The 17,183-nt window shown below is 41.3% G+C and overlaps 1 protein-coding gene across 1 annotated transcript in view; it reads right to left on the bottom strand.

Annotated features, from left to right (window-relative positions):
- The window catches only part of insra (insulin receptor a), a 62,215-nt gene that overhangs the window by 15,794 nt on the left and 29,238 nt on the right, over positions 1 to 17,183 (bottom strand). The window contains exons 3-8 of the mRNA XM_050074616.1: positions 12,329 to 12,665; positions 7,665 to 7,804; positions 6,781 to 6,925; positions 6,200 to 6,414; positions 4,379 to 4,505; positions 3,462 to 3,715 (exon numbers count right to left, since the gene is read on the bottom strand). Coding sequence (XP_049930573.1) covers positions 3,462 to 3,715; positions 4,379 to 4,505; positions 6,200 to 6,414; positions 6,781 to 6,925; positions 7,665 to 7,804; positions 12,329 to 12,665 — 1,218 coding nt within the window. The remainder of the gene's footprint in view (positions 1 to 3,461; positions 3,716 to 4,378; positions 4,506 to 6,199; positions 6,415 to 6,780; positions 6,926 to 7,664; positions 7,805 to 12,328; positions 12,666 to 17,183) is intronic.

The raw sequence follows: 17,183 nt of genomic DNA, 5'->3' as shown, positions 1-17,183 counted from the left end.
ATAAGGATAAAGTCATGGAGACAGCGTTAATATCAAGCGACAACCTCATCGCGGAAGTGCCAACAACTGCAGTTCCTCTAATGGCCACTTGAGGCCAACTCCAGACGCCAGTAAATCCACAAAGACACAAACGTTAAAATGCCCAACTTTACAGTAGATATAAACATGTTTACAGCCTGGTACAAAATCTGTTTTGCTCTTGATAGCTAATTCCCCCTTCATGACAACTGTAAGAAGGGTGAGTTTTTATATGACTCACCATTTACATTTTGTAAGGCTTTAAGTCACGCATAATTAAAAGCAGGGCTGCTTTGAGTGACAGGCTGTCTGCTGATAGCATCCTCGGCTTCTCAGTCAGATCAGTCAATCTAATTTGCATTTCATGTTTCAGTATCACTAATGGAACATACTTACTGGCAGGGCGTTGCTCTTTAAACCAACAGCTGCCTGCTCTGGGTCCATACAGTTTTTGTTTTTGCTTATTGCACTATTTGATGTGGGTGTTTTGCCTTTATACATCTGAGTGATTGAAATGGGTGCTGGATGTTCCAGTTCACACTGAGATGAGTGGATGAAAACCAAAATAAACAACATACTCATCTTTAGTAGTACTTCCTACACTCTGTTTTGTTTATAATGTGTACATTTTTGCAAGATATTTTAATGCCATCTTTCTCTTAGTTTTTGACTTTTCATTGATGTTTATCTTTATTTCAGTTTCAGTTTAATGGAGATTTCCAGTGCTGCCTCTTCTTCAAGTGTTAAGTTATCAAAACATGTTTAGTTTCAGCTTTAGTTTTCAGTCATTTCAGCATGTGTGGTATTTTGTATCTTTCAAAACTTTTGCTGCTAGAAAATATATTTCAGATTATTTCCATTTATTCTTAAACATTTCTTCATTGTTTTATCACTATTGATTCGACATTCTCATTAATATGTAACTAAAATTGCTTTGCTGTGTTTTCTTAACCTTATTTTTCAATGTAGTTTTAGTTTAAATTAATGCTTTATTTATTTTACATCTGTTTTAACTTGTTGACAATGTTTATGTAACATGCTATTTTCCCTCTAGTTCATGTAATAGCTTATTTATTTCAGTATCAAATTAAGACACAGCATGACCGCAGAATAATTTCAAGTTGCAAAACAAACTGCAATGTGACGTATGTTTTCCAATTCTTTATTTGATCCTACTTAGTAAACACAGATTAACAGCGCTAATACAGGGGACATAATGAACATGAGTCAGTGTGTGATTTGCAACAACAGGACGTGGACTCTGGCACAAAGTGTTTGTTGCTGGTGAGAAATAAATGGAGCTTAAAATGTATTTGGCAGCTTCATAACCACTGTTTCATGACAGACTGTTTTTTTGTTCCATTATACATCTAAATGTGTTTTATGAGCTTTCATTTGCAACAATGTGGGCAGCTGACAACAAAGTATGTCTACTGTGCTGCAGGTACAAAAACAGGTCACCAGCTTGTGGCATGAACACTGACTGGCATCGCCGTATATCTGATTGTCTGGTGAGCCGTCTTTTCAGGAGATGTATGAATCAGATTTTCGAGTGGGCGGCAAAATAAGAGACACTTTTTTTTATTCTAAAAGTGTCCTGGCCTGAAGTGGAGTTCTGAGAAGACAAATATATCGTTGAACAAAGTGTTGACGTTTGTACTTCATGAGAAAAGTTTGCAAGGAGGAGACTAAATGAGAGGAAGGAGAGGTGCGTGGGAATGTCAGACTGAACCCTAAGGAGGCACAGAGACCCGAGCTTGTGATTGTGTTGTCCCCGTTTCATGACGGTGTAACACACTCGTCCGACTGCATTGTCAGACTACGTTTCACCAGCAACAGCTTATTTGTAATGACAGCTTTGCCCTTCTGACGAGGTATGCTGGTTAGACATGACACAGACCAGGAACCTGGAGCGGTTGCCAGACGGATAGAAAACAACCCTCTCTTGACACGGCTGGCTGACTGAGTGATGAATCTCTGCTGGGAGCCTGTTGCGTGTGAGCGGGGGATGTCATGTTTGATGCGGTTTATCAGGAAGAAAGAGCACATTGTGTAAAAGGAAGCCAGTTAGACGGGCCATCATGACTACAACAAACTCAAACTGCACACGATGCACACAGTGGGTGGCAGAGTGCAATTAAGTACTGGGGAAGAGATTTATGATAGCTGCGTGACCGCCTGATGCAGACACCTTGCATGAGGTAGCGCCCCTTTGGTTGGTGGCACCCCAGGCAGATCGTGCCATCTGTCTTCCTATTCCCTGTTCTTGTGCCAAGGACATTTTGGCAGCTGCCACACTGATACACACAACACTGAGTCCACTAGTCAATGATAGTAACACTACAAGAAATGTGGATTCAAGACGACCCTAAAAATAGTTCACTCCTAGAACAGGAGATGAAATAGCCGTTTGCCTCTACAGAAACTTAATGACCTGTAACCTGGAGCTTCCCATATTCCAAACTTTTAATAGAGGCTAAAAGGCTTTGGTTTGAGGTTCAACCTCGTGTTTCCACTTTGTTTTACGAGCAAGAATATTTTCAATACTTCAGGGCCAGTTCTCATTTCCATGCTCTGTTTGGTAGGTTGGGCAATGCAGTGGTGCAGCGGTTAACACTGTCGCCGTGGGTTTCCTCCTGATTCTCCGGCTTCCTCCCACAGTCCAAAGACATGCAGGTTAGGTTAACTGGTGACTCTAAATTGCCTGTAGGTGTGAGCGGGACTGGTTGTCTGTCTCTGTGTGTCTATCTGACAGCACTGTGATAGTCTGACGACCTGTCCAGACTTGAACCCTTTCACCCAGTGTCAGTTGGGATAGGCTCCAGCCCCGCCCGCGACCCTGTACCAGGAAAAGCGGTTACAAATACCGAGTGTAGATATATATATATATATAAATATATATATATATATATATATATATTTGGTAGGTGAGTGCAGTCGTGGGACAGATGATAAGGGATTAAGTGTGGCAAATATTGATATTATATTTACACGTAATGTACTTTAAAACATCAATATCGATGGATTAATGGAAGGGCTGCTACTTGATTCTCCCTTGAATCAGAAGACAGGGATGTGCAGGGGAATTTTCGTTGCACTGTACTGCTACATAATGGGAAACTTCTGTATTTTTCAACCTGGACCCTATTTTCCCACGTTTTTGTGTCTAATTGACTAACGGAGAAGACAATTTTTGGAACTAGTCCAGTATTGTGTGAGAACGCTATAGCTGGCAGCTGCGAAACAGTCTGGGCATGTTCGCATCATCAATGTACGTCCACTAAAAGTGTCCTAATAAGTGTCCTAAAGCGGACTGATTGCAAATTCAAAACAACATTGTGTATAAATATTTAATATAGAGATTTTATTAAATCATATAGATTTTTTTTTTTTTTTTTTTTACTAAAGAGCCAGTGAACAACACAAATGTAACTCTGTCTTACTGGTGGCGTTTGTGCGAACATAGATGATTTCGCTCTTGGCTCCGTGGACCTGATGCTCGTCAGAGGCTGAGAGCTGGGTTTTCACCATAATGGCATACTGCGTCCAGGGCTTCAGTGGCAGGATGAGATGACCTGGCTCGAACTGTTCTTTGTCCCCCTCTGTGGCTCGACGCGGAGGGTCCACATCAGCAATCACCCAGCTGTTGGAGCCGCAGGCGTCCTGCCCGTCAAACTCGGTTACGTTCTGAAAGGGTCTATTGTGGGGGGAAAACAATAACAGTGAATGAATGAAAAACTTGTTATTTTATGTAGGCCTAAATTGTGTTCCAGTTGAGAGAGGATATTCAGTTTGATGTTTTACAGCAATTTATCATTGTCTCTACCTGACTAGTCAGTAAAGGATAAGAGCCTTGCAAAACATCAGAGGCCAGAGAGACCCCCAAAATTATGCTTCTTCAAAAGGAAGATATGCCAAGATATCATCCTGATTATACATACACTTTTTCATAAAATCTGATTCATACAAACGAGAACAGACTAATTATTATTACGTTACTGCGGGCAGTTGCTTTTTGAATAGACAGCAAACAACCTGATCTTTATACACAAATTTTCCACCTATGGTATTGAATCTAAAATGTTTTCTCACATTAGCTCTCAGTCAGTCTGGTGTCATGATTTGAAGACACGTCAATTTCAGACATTTATGTTATACAGTATAATATATGATATATTCTATGTTTGACCTGCAAGTGTTTTAAATGAGTTAGTAAAGCAGGAAATCACATTACCACTATATCAAACTGATCTATATGCCTCTATTCATCTTTATCTTTGAGTACTTAAGCAGCTGAAAACAGTATTTGTCTGGCATAGCTCCAAGTGTGATTGTGAGTGATGGTTGTAGATTCACTTACGCTTCTTTGTAGAGCACCATGAAGCCCAGCAGGTCTCTGAAGTCTGGCGGCCAGAAGGCTTCCCACTTAACCATTATTTTATCGCTCATGGTTCGAATCTGGGTAAACTTCAACACATGGTTCTCACCTGAGAGAAGAAAGACAGTCATCAGTTAAAGGCAATAAAAAGTTCAAAGTAAGGTAAGATATTATGTAAAATTTTAAATCTCTGATACAGCGAGATATTAGTCAAGAAACATCTGGATTTGCTGATTTAGTATGAAATATCCCTGATGTGCTGGAGCAGCGGTCCACCTCCACCTACTCAATCATTTTAAGTAGATTAAGTAAAGATAAGACCAGAGATTTAAAAGTCTGACACTGTGGGTCCTCCCTCAGACAAAAGTGAGACAACTGCGCCAAATCTTAGTCCCCTGATCCCGATCTCGGTTACTAGCAAGTGACGTATCCCAAATAATGACGCATCCCATCCCCCTCCATCTTCTCCTCTTTACTGCCTCTGTCTTATGTCAGACTAATAAAGGAGACAAAACAAAAAACAAAAGAGAGACTATCCCCTTGTCTTAATCTATAAGGAAGCACAGTGAACTCATCCCTGCACCATCTCTTAACCTGAATCAAACATGGGGTAAAGCTGGGATAGGCAGTTTTATTTTGGTGTCACTGGGCAAATATCCCATAATAACCTCTCAACATGTTGTAATTCAAGCAGACTGAGGAAACACTAGACTTCCGCACGTCCTCTAGACTCTGATTGCAGGCTTTAGAAAATCTAGGCTGGTAAAGGGGACTTTGGCCAATCACAGGCCATGTCAGAGAGAGGGCCTTCCTATTGGCTGTTTTATGAACGCAGATGCATCTGCACTGCTTCTGATGGTGAAAACCTGGTTCGATGACAACAAAATCAAGGAGGACAGACCTATCAAAAAGAAAGTCGAAAAGAGATAGTGACAATAAACAAAATAAAATGAGTTAATATCAGGAAGCATTTCAGAGATAGAGAGAAAAAGTTTCTACTACTGTAGCATTCTGCTAACTGGAGTCAGCAGCTCACGGCTGCAGCTTCAACTTCATGTTTAAGCAGTGCCTTGTATCACTGTATGTAATCTCAAAGGGATTTACAGGCATGGACCTTCAGTTAGCAGAAAGCTATGACTCCCTGCTACATCAGGGAACTTTCTGTTGCTGCCTCTACACAGGTTAGACCCAGCACCAGCTCACTGTGACACCCAACGCTTGGGAGGGTTTGCACTGGATGATTTCGATGTGCTACAACGGCTGACTTAAGTACGGTCTCCAGAGCTACTGCCCACTCTCCTACCAGCGAAGTAGTCCACAGCAGCAGGGAGCGAAACAGCAGGACGCTAGCTACCAAATTTACACTCATTTACAGTCTTATAAACAGAGAGAGAGTGGAACAGGGAGAGGCTGAGTGAATGCACTGCATGCAACTCTACAAAGCCAGTGTTCGTCTGGTGGGAGGGGCTGAGGACAGAGAGGAGAGAGCTGCTGTTTTTACCCCTTTTCCAGAAAACCGCCCACCCCAGCTTTAAGATATAAGGGACAAAAATAGTACAATACGTCTGTCACTGTGTTACCACGTTAACAGTTTTTGGCTCTTTGCTCTGTTGGTTGTTCCCAGTTAATCTGTGTCAGTGATTAGTCTGCTGGAAGACATTTGCAAACATAGAGGAACAGGAAATGACCATTACAACAATAATATGACTATGTTTGCGCCTGTACCAGGGCCAACTCTTATGTTTTCCGTTGCCACAGTAACCTGTGCAACAACTGTCATGTCTTTAGAGCAGAGGTCCTTACATGAAGCCTGGTCTCCATTGGTCTTGGAGGCGATGTCATTCTTGACTTGCCGCTCTTTGGTCCCTGTCACCTCCTCCATCTTGCGAATCTCAGACATGCAGAGTTTGGAGTTGTAGTGGAAAAACATGCGTCCCTGGAGGATGGTCAGCTTGTGTTTGGACCAGTCCCAAAGCTGCCGCAGGTTCTGGTTGTCCAGGGCATAAAATGAGTAATTCCTGGAAAAGAACACACAAGATTACATGAAACATATTTCTTTTTTCTTCACGATACAAATGACATTTCATCTGGGGATATCATGAAAGAGAAACCTGAGTAGAAAAGTATTTCAGCATGGTTAGTCTACAATTTGCATCATATGCCTATCCTTTGCCATTTCTACTGTAAGTGTAGCCCATTGTGCTACAAGCGTCTTCCACCTCGTCTGAATGAAGCCTCATATATGATTTGGGAACGTCTAACCAAAAACAGTTACCACAGAAAGACATTTTGAAAAGGTCAGTCCTTCCGCTTTTAACTCATAATTACAGGAGGAGGCTCTGACATGGCGAAGATGAGACGAGGCACAGAAGACAGAGTCTTACCCGATTTCCTGTTCCTCTCCACGAATAACACGGAGTTTGCGGAAAAAAGAAAGGGATACGAGGGCGTATGAACGTCGCACTGTCAGGTAGCCAGTGATCTCCTCCAGCTGGCCCAGGCTGGCTTCCAGTTCAGCTGCTATGTTGTCTACAGAAAAACCAAAAGACACAAGCCTTGAAGTCACTTCTGATTCTCCAGCATGCTCAGTACAAAAGCTCCCCGGCAGCTGCGCTTTGGCAACAAACACTGCTCTGCTGTGTTTTCAATTTTGGTTTCATCTTTTTTCTTTTAAATCAAAGTCTTCTTTTATTTGCAAAATATAAATAATACATTTCCCCTCTTTTGGCTGTGCGGACACGAACATAATTATTTGCAGTCCATTATCAACTTTCATATTTTCATAGCTAAATTTAAAATGCACAGGCATAAAAGTCATTCTTTCGAATAATCTGGAAATCATGCACTGACATTTTTTTCTTTAGACAGAATGATTGGAAATGTGTGTTTTATCTTAATGTGCATGTTCAGTGTTTAAAAGATAAAAAAAAAAAACAGTCTCAAAAAATGCACAAGTGTATATTCTGTCAATCTACACCGAGTTCACTATACTAAGCTCTTATAAAGATGACACGTTTCTTGCATTCTTTAACCCACATAAAGCTCATTACCATCGTGCCAACATACAGAATACTAATATATACCATCTCATTTCCTTTTTGCATTTCAAACTTTATCTTATTCTTTTTAAATTTCTGTTGTTGTTTCTTTGTGTGTTCTTTCGATGTAATTTCCTGGTTTGTGCAGCATCATCGTCGCTTTGTTGTTGTTTTCTGTTGGTGTGCTGATACTGTAATCTCTTTCCACCGAACAAACCGCAGATACTCACTTCCTCCACGCAGGTTGATGACCAGGCTTCCGTTGAGAACAGTGCAGCCTCTTAGATCCTGGGCAGCTGTTACAGAGTCCACAGTTTTCAGACCCATACATACCTTGGGACAAAGCCCTGCACATGGAGTGCAGTTGAGGCTGCGGAACAAAGGGGGGAAAAAAACAGATTAGAAAAATATTTCAAGACAGTGTGTGCATGTTACCAGTGTGTGCTATGAATTACATCTTGGAGATATGTTTGGAAGTACATGGCTGTCTCTTTTCACCTTCTTTACGATTCTCTGTAACAGAAATACCAGAACCTTAAACATCTGGCTCTTTAGCTGCTAAATGCTCCACAATGTTCACCAGCTCATAGCTAACTTTGGGCCTGTAGTGCTGGGAAGGTACAGTCTAAAAACTGTTAAAATTAATGGAGGGAAAATCATAGTTTCAATTGTAGCATTGTATGATTTACATTAATCCTTCAATAAGAAAGTTTTAAAATGTAAAAAAAAAACAGCTGCCTGTTGCAGCAGAATGCACTGATGAGAGCAGTGAAATTGAACCAAAATAGTGAAGTTGCAGGCAAGACAGCAAAACAATGAGCTTAAAGACAGTGAACAACAATTCACAGAGTAGAGTCAGGGGGAAAAGCCTCTGTAGATTCATGCAACCTTTTATACATTTCATCTATTCTATAATTATTGATTATAGTTGCTTTAAATAGCTGCACTGTATACATGACAAAAACACTTAAAGTTAAGCTTTACTCAACTGTTGTTTTGAAATACCCTGAAAATGAACTCACCCCAACCCTTCACCTTAGCAACGGAGTTAAACAACATGGCTTACATAATGTTTTCATAACAGGTCTGTTCTCATAACAGAGATATGGTCATGGCTTTGTGTGTCAACCATATTAACCTATTTCCTGAAAAAAGCCATCTGTACAATCCCCACACTCATAGTGCGGCGAGTGCAGACTTTGATGAGGTAAAATCCAAAGTGCGCAGCAACCTCTGCAGCCTCTCAGATTCACACAGCAGGGGAACAGGTATCTTTAAGATGAGACACGTGCTGCACAGAACGTTTTTATGAAGGTTTCAAATTGAGGGTTGAAGGCGAGGATTAGACAAATGACAGGGTGTTTACTCTGGCCCATTGTCTTGATTGTGTTCAAAGTATTTTTTGCCGCTGGCTGGTTTATGAGGTGAGAATGCCTTTGTTTAGTAACAGTTGAGTAAGCTGGCAGGACATTTACAGAAGTATGTGGCATTTCTTTTGTGTATGCCAAAACAACAAAGGCTGGTGGCAGCTAAAGTACTACGGATTTCATGGCACTGCACGTCTAGTCTACAAAGCACAAAATCATGAGAAATACAGAGCGGAGGCACGTGTAAATGAGATTAATGACAACTTTCAACAACAAGACAAACTGCCCATGTGACACAAAGGCTCAAAAGCCGAACACAACAGATAAACTAGCGGAAAAGTGCGCCTGTGCCTTGCAAATAAAAGAAGGTTGTGGGCATCGCTTGTTTATCTGGCTCATAACTCTCCTGATCTCTATCTTGACCTTTTTCCCTCTCTAGTGCCACATCTGCACTTTCAGCCTAGACACTCATAACGCCTTGGAGTACACCGCTTATCCACAAAGCACTTTCATTTCCACAGCTTAGTTTGAAGCCAGCGACAGGAGAGAGATGCCAAAAAGAAGAGATGGGCCATAAGGGGAACAGAAAGGGAGCTAAAGTGAAAAGGCTGACATATGAGCACAGCAGGGTTCACCACAGGTCAACTCTAGCCTAGAGGTTTAGATGAGATTGTTGGTCACCTGGCAAGAAGTGCTCAAATCTGCACATTGAGAAGCTCCTTTTGATAAAATCTGGTCACGCACTATTGCAAAGACTTGAGCTGTTAACATGCAAGCTAAACCTGTGCCAAGTATTTACAATACTTTGTATGTTGAGCATATAACAGCACTAAACACTAACAAGCTTTCAGCTGAAATGCACTAGTGTTTTTTGCCCTATTAAGCTTTATTCTAATTTGCCTATATTTACTTGGTCATTACCACAGATTATATTGTTGCAACTTTATGAGTGCTGCATAAAAATAACATATCACTGAGGACAATATATCAAAAAATGTTGTTGTACTGCAAGATTATCTGTATACAGTATGTCATATCACAATATCGTTAAGCCTTTTTATAGACCAGAAGGTATGCCATCTAAAAAGGCAATTGATCGACTGATCCCAAATTATGACAAAACACCTTTTAAAAACCTCACGCGGTTTGTATTAATTAAGATTATCTAGGGAAAAAAACCACCAAGGAAAAACATCACAAACCTAAGTAAAAAGTCGATCATTTTTTTGCCGAGTGTCTTTTTATTGTCTGATGAAGAGCTGCACAGCTTGGAACATTTTACTGAAGTGATAATAAATCAAGTTAAATGAAGCTTCTCGGTTCTTGTCACCGTGTCTGCTCAAGACATACGCACATCTGGATGCGCATGCCTTCCTTTTCTGATTCAAAACTTTGGCTGTGAACCAGAGGTCGACTGCTGGTGGATTTTTAAAGGCCGATATAGTAACAATAATTTGAAGCGGGAAAAGCTGAAAGCTGATTGATCTGCCAATATCAACCCCGACTATGTATGACAATTACTTCTGAATATTTCATAACTGACATTCTACAGGGATGAAAAAAAAAAAAAGCGAATGTAATTTTTGACAAGACACTTTAGAGTGGAGTAATTTTCTTTTTTCAAAATACTCTAAATATTTTCTCAATTATTCATAAAACATATAAAAAGACTAGGTCAAAACCTAGTAGGCCTATTTGGTGGGGCCGTGTATGAAACGCGGGAGGGCTTTTATTTGAAACAAGTACTTTTAATTTAAAACAGGAAGTTGCATCACTCACTCAGTCATGGACTCACAGACTTTTAGCACTATAGTGTGGAACCACTGTTGCAACCAACAACAAAATTCATGTAATTACACGCTAAAATGAAGAACAATACACTCAGACACACGCCCACAGCAGAAGTGACTTGCTTTGATTGGAGCTGTCTACACTGGTCAAGGTCCTTTTTGCGTGATTTAATGCAACCCTGCTCTCTTCAGGAAGGTGATGAATGTCCCCATGTGACTGGTGAAGGTTGTGCAGCCATTGGCCACTAAGCCAAGTTCCATCAGTCACAATAGTCTGTAAAACGCCCTTTTAGCGCCGATTCACCGGCCAAACCAATAAATCAGTCAACCTCTAATCTGAACAGTTCAAAGAAAATCAGCAGCACTCTTCTGTCACAACAATGTCTGGGGTGCACCTGAGCAAGGCACTTCACCCTCATCTGCTCCAGTGGAGCTGGATCTTGCTCACAGAGTCCCACTAGAAACCTCTCAGGTGAGAATGTACAGTATGTAACTCCACAAAAGTGAAGCTGCGTGCTGTTTGAACAGAGATTCGGTGCTTGGCAAATCCTCTGTGGATAAATAAAGGTTAAACACACATGACTTTTTCTTGTCATCATTGTTGTCAGTGACAGACTGCCTGGACTACGCTGCTACAGTTGCTTGGCAGAAAAACTCTTTATCTCTCCACAGTCAGCCAAAGGAGTCAAGGCCCGGCACCCCGGGGCAGTCTGTTCTGAATGCCTCTCTCCCCTGGTGTTAAAATGCCACCAAGTCAACTACCCAGTCATGCTGTAACAGAAGACAACAAGTCTTGAAAGATCCAGCTGCGTTTTCAACCTCTGTCACAGCAGAATGATTAGAGCTGTCTGCCGGACTGTCTTACAGGCGCGCCCACACTAATCAACAGCCCTGTCACGGTCAATGAAGGTGTCAAACAGGGTGGCGATAAAGGTTACCGGCAGGTCAGGACAAGTACAACGCCCTTCTTTAGAGAAGGAAGTCTGTACAGATGTAGCGACGAAGATACAAGCACAACAAGTAGTAAATTACAGACGTAGGGAAAAGGGAAAAAACACTTCACGTCTAACTGTCTGTGCCTACAGGTCGCACACTGCAATGCAGACACCAGCGGTTGGTAAACAACCATCAATTTAGTGCTGCGAGTGAGCCAAGGGGGAAGGGAAAAAAAAAAAAAAAAAAAAGCAGTGGATGGCTACCGAGTCAAAATCAGAAACGTAGATGTGCCAGGTTTCCTACTGTGTTGCACCACTTTGACCCAGCTGCCTGCTGTCTCACATGCACGCAAAAAAGAGGTGTGTGTGTATGTGTGTGCGTGTGTGTGTGTGTACAAATACAGAGTGCTTTCTGAGTTCATCAGGAGGACCTTCAGTTCCTGCACTGTCACTCAGTGCTACAAACACAGTGACAAGAGTCAAACCAAGGCAGGAAACTGCAAGATTTCAGAATTATTTTTCCAGATGATATCTTTTTTAAATTTTCCACTGCATTTGTTTACTTATCTTTCTCTCTTTTACATTAGGGTATGTTGCTGTTGTTATTGTTGCTGAGATTTCTGCTGTGGTATTATTCATTTTTATTGGACACCCTTTTAGTATAATTGGCTGTTCTATCAAAGATAGCTGTGTACGTGAATGTGTGTGTATACATGCAGAATATTAACCCAGCTTCACTGATCACACATCGTTCCATCCAACCCATCAAGAGCCCATCAGACCGACATGAGTGTCCACTTACGAGGAGGAGTTGACGGTCGTGTAGCCGGAGGGACACTCAGGGATGCAGGCACCGTTGTGGATGACGTACTCGTGGCAGTCGGGGCTCTTGCTGTGCTCCTTCTCCCGCTTGCATTTGTTGTGGAGATCCTGGCAGAAGGTGAAAGAGACACAGCGCCAGCCCTTGTACGTGAAGTGGTTTTCAGGGCAGCGCTCCACACATTTGTCCTCATACTGGAGGCCGCGGCAGGCCACGCAGTGACCGGCTGAGTGAGGCTTCAAGCAGCCACCCAGGCACTGGTCGTGGCAGCACTGGTCGTCCTTGGTGCAGGCTCGATGTTTGCACTGAACAGGGCACACTGCAGGTGAGAGAGTGACAACAGAGTTAGTAAAGTAAAGTAGAGACAAGTTAAAGAAAAAAGTTACTTGGTCAATTCGTAATATGTAAAGTTTTTAATGTGTGCTGCAGGAAGAGAGTCACAGGAAACAGAAACTGATCAGCATTCAAACACCCACGCAATATTTCACTTCCCCAATGTGACTGGGGTGATTTTAATCTTTAATGACTGTATATCTTTATATCTCCAACTCCACAGATATCTCTCATGGTCACAGTGAAATCCCTCGTCACTGAAACAGCCAGCAGCCCAGAGGACCATCTGTCACTGGCCAACAAGCATGTTGAATACAAACAGTGGGGATCCAACACTAGCTGACAAAGGACAGACACTTCTACAGAAGGCTGGGTGAAAGTGAGACGGGGGGGGGGGGACTGGCATTCAAGCATTAAGTATTTTGTAAGTGAGACACGTGCAAGATGTCTTTGCTGGGTTTCTCTTGCACTTGTCCAGAGGCTCTGAAGCGCATTTCATGTGTGAATGTACGACTATAAAATGTTGTTAATGTAAATGTCACTCCCTTTTTTGTGCTGTGAAGGGTTTGTTTAAAAATAAAAAATCTTGTAGCACCCTTAGCCTGTCAACTACGGAACCACTCACTATGATTGATGTAGATATATCACAACATCTGTTCAGATAAGGCAAATCACACATCAAAGCGTCTGGTTGATTCGTGCTGAAAACCATTGCTCAATTAATTGACAGACAGAAAATTAATAAGCAATGAATGTGTCAGTGGATTTATCATTCATCAAGCAAAAAATGGCAAAAAGTCACTGGTTCCAGTTTCATGAAATTGCACTTCTCTGTGTTACATAATTAAAAATTCAATACTTTTAGGTTTTGGATTCTAAAGCCAGCCTTACGCCAAATGACTTTTCAAGCATTTTCACTGTTGCAGACAAATTTTCAGTGTCTGAATAAAGTCCTGAGAGTTCTACCTCAGTTGGTGAGTGCTCCTGTGATCTCGATCGTTTGGTGTAAGGTGGTCGTAAAACTCTTAATTCTGTCTTTTTCTTGTCTTGATGTTCCGACAAAATCAAGCATGTTCAATTTATCATACATTTTTAGACCTGGATCATGCAAGTACTGGTGTTCAGTGACTTTAAAATTGTCCACAACCAATAGCTGTGCTCTCTTAGCACCATACAAGACGCAACAAACCAGACAGACAGTAAACACTGAGGGGAATTCTGAGAGGCGCAAGAACGTGAACAAGTCTCAGTTCTCTTGTATGGTGGTAAAGGAGGAGAAAGTTGTTAGCAGTTGTGGAGTGAACAAGAGTCAGTGTTGAATTCGGTGTGTATCTGATCCACCAGTTTGAATTTATTTTAGTGAGAAATCTAGTTTTTGAAACTATTTATCCCTCATTCCCATGATTTCCTTACACTAAGAAGGTAACTAACAAAGGCTGGCAGTGAGTTGAGGCAACAGAAACCAATATGTAAGGTTTCTACACAAATACAGTCTCTTTATGGATTATATTGATGCTAAATTGACAAATATCCAAATTGTTCCTAGAGTCATGTGTTTTTGCAGACAAGTTGTACATCATATTTCTTAAAGGGTGTTTGGCGTAATATTTTCCACTGGAACAGGATGGAAATAATTTCAAAAGGAATCTAGTCTAGTAATAGTTTAATAGTGACTCTGCAGGATCCCTAGTGTTTGCAAAATCTTTTAGTCTGTGACTAAAAAGTCACATCATCTCTTTTGTGAGAGGGTGTCAGACTTAAGACTTTTTGAAGTCTTTTCAAAGTCTTCTGGTGTATGGTAAGTGTTAGCTGGACAAGACAAGGCAGATGAAGTTGTCACTTTGGGTTCTGGGCACATGTAATGAACAGTTTTCATTATTTTATGTCACTTAAAAGTTGAAAGATTAATGGAGGAAGCACTACAATGGCACCTGATAAGTATCGATGCATCGCTGAGCCCTTGGCCATAGTAAAAACAAGCCCCAAATCATCTATAGTAGGCGAACAAAACCAATGCACAGGCCTCTTTCTAGCAGCAGGACCTACACAGGCTCTCTGTGAGCAGGTAGAAGAAATAAACACTGACAGAAAGATACAGTGTCCTGACAGTCGCACAAACACATGCTGAAGTTCAGAGATGTTTTTTGGGGCGTAAACACGATCATCTAAGGACAGAGACAAGTCTGTAGGCTGGCTGTTTGTGCATACGTCTGCATGTGTGTGTGTGCCTGTAAATCAGCCTGTTACATAACATTAGACTCTCAGGATTGGCAGATGTGAGTGTGTGAGTACATGCACCGCAGTTGGTGTGTGTGTGTGTGTTGTTATCTCAGCATAGGTGTGAGGACAAGTGTGCAAGGATGGACGGAGGCTTCTCAGAGGTAAATACAGCTGACTGACCTGCCTGCTGAGATTAGCTTCTCATCCACAAGAGCCACATTAAGACTGTTGGACAGCAGGGGAGATAATGAGTCTCTGAGGTTAGGGGCAGGTTACAGGTCAGACCGTAAAGTATGTGTGTCTTTTACGGGTCTGGACTAATATTGAGTCACAAAACCAAGAAGGGAGAGTTGGGTGATGCAATTCCCATTACAGGAGCAATTTATCTCAATAGTCTGTTCCTCTTAACTGGCTTTCTATTGTTGAGCAAGTGTCCAAAAAACTGCTTGGTTTCATTAGTGTCACGAGGTCAGCCCTTAAATGAACAAAACATGGACACCCTGTCCTCTTACATTCGCAGAGGTAAGCTCTTGAAGCTCCTGAAGAGCGTGTGTTTGGGGCGGGCAGCAGCAACATGAGAATGGCAGTGTAAGGGGGAAGCTAAAGGGGGCATGGTGCTAGGAAAACAAATGATATAACCACCTTTTATCTACGTCAGCCTGTCCGTCTAAATAATCTACTCTGCCGTGGGATTTACAAAGAGCACTGATGATGATTTCCACACTGACGAGCAAAAATGTCCTCTTGGTACTATGTTTTCCTAATAGTTTATTTCAAAATCTGCCCTTAAACTTCCCCTCAAATGTATGTACGCACATGCACTCACACACATATACTAAAAAACTCTGCTGTCTGCTCAGACTGACTCCTGATCCTCCAGCTGGGCTCCATGTCGCAGCACAGGCCCAGCAGCAGATCCACCCTCAGCCTTAGCCAATGTGTTGGCTAGCTGTAGAAGCTAGCCATTCAAATGGCCTCTCCCATCTCCAAGGAAGACAGGCACAGTTTAACCCTTTGTGTCCCTCTCTCTTCCCTCCCAGCCAGTCAGACAGCAGTAGCAGCAATGGGAGGTATGCAAAGAAATTACGCGAGAGGCACATAGTAACAGGCTGGAACTGCTCTGCTCTGCTCTTTACGTCTTCTCACTACCACGAATCGGCTGCTCTTCTACCAATCTAAAGCACAACTGGTTCTTATTAAGTACTTCTGATTTATTTTTTCTTTTCTGTCATGCACATAAATCTTGTCAGCGGGAAAAACACAGTGCTCTGGGACAATCTCTCTATTCTTTCAATTCCTTGTTGGGAGAAACGTGGTGCAGTAGTGAATGGGTTCAAACTCGTGCGCATGTTAGTTTTGTGCCGAGCAGCTCAGTGCCTCGGGTGATGCATTGTGTCTCGTCTGTCACGTCCACAACTTAGGAGTTTTTACAGACTTCAACAACCTGGGAACTGAAAAATCTCCATCCAGACTGAAATATCTGTTCAAAACAAAATCAATCCTCCTTCAACAAACTGACTGCCATCAGCTAAAGATAAAGATTTCCACTTTTTGTTTGTATTTTTTGACCAATCCAGAACATTTTTGAATGATGTATGGTTACTGTTGTCTGGTGTTTGAATGAGATCCATTAAATGTTGCAGCAGGCTTTTTGAAATTATAATTCAGTAATAAAGTTGACTTCTAATGAAGACAAACCACACAGTCTTGATACAAAACACTGCATAAAAGCTGAAACAATCAGGCCATTAACTGATTAGTTGATTGACGTACAAATTAATCAGTGACAACGCTCACAATCTTTTATGCATTTCTGGTGTATAATAATCAAACATCTCAAATAATTATTGGTTCCAGCTTCTCAAATTTGAACATTTGCTTCTTTTTAAATTATATATATTATATAATAATATTAAATAAAATATCTCTGGGTTTTGGTTGGACAAAACAAGAAGAGTTAATCTTGAACTCTCAGACCTTGTGATGGGCATTTTTCAATTTTTTGATATTTCTTCAACTAAACAATTTTGAAGACTCATCAGAAAATATACGATCAGATTAGTGGATAATATTATTTTTTAATCTGCAGCTCTACATTGTTTCTTCTTTAGGTTTAAATTAAAGTTGAAACGACTGGTCAGTTAATCGATTGGTCAACAGACAAGAAAATTTGTTGGTAACTATTTTGATAATCAGTTAATCACTTTAGTTGTATGAGTATGAATGCCAAACTTAATCTGGTTCCAGCTTCTCCAACGTGAGGATTTACTGCTTTTCTACGTGT

This window comes from Epinephelus moara, chromosome 21 (assembly GCF_006386435.1).
Source record: "Epinephelus moara isolate mb chromosome 21, YSFRI_EMoa_1.0, whole genome shotgun sequence".
NCBI classification, from domain to species: domain Eukaryota; kingdom Metazoa; phylum Chordata; class Actinopteri; order Perciformes; family Serranidae; genus Epinephelus; species Epinephelus moara.
The sequence above is the reverse complement of the archived record's forward strand: the minus strand, read 5'-3'. Positions and strand labels throughout refer to the sequence as shown.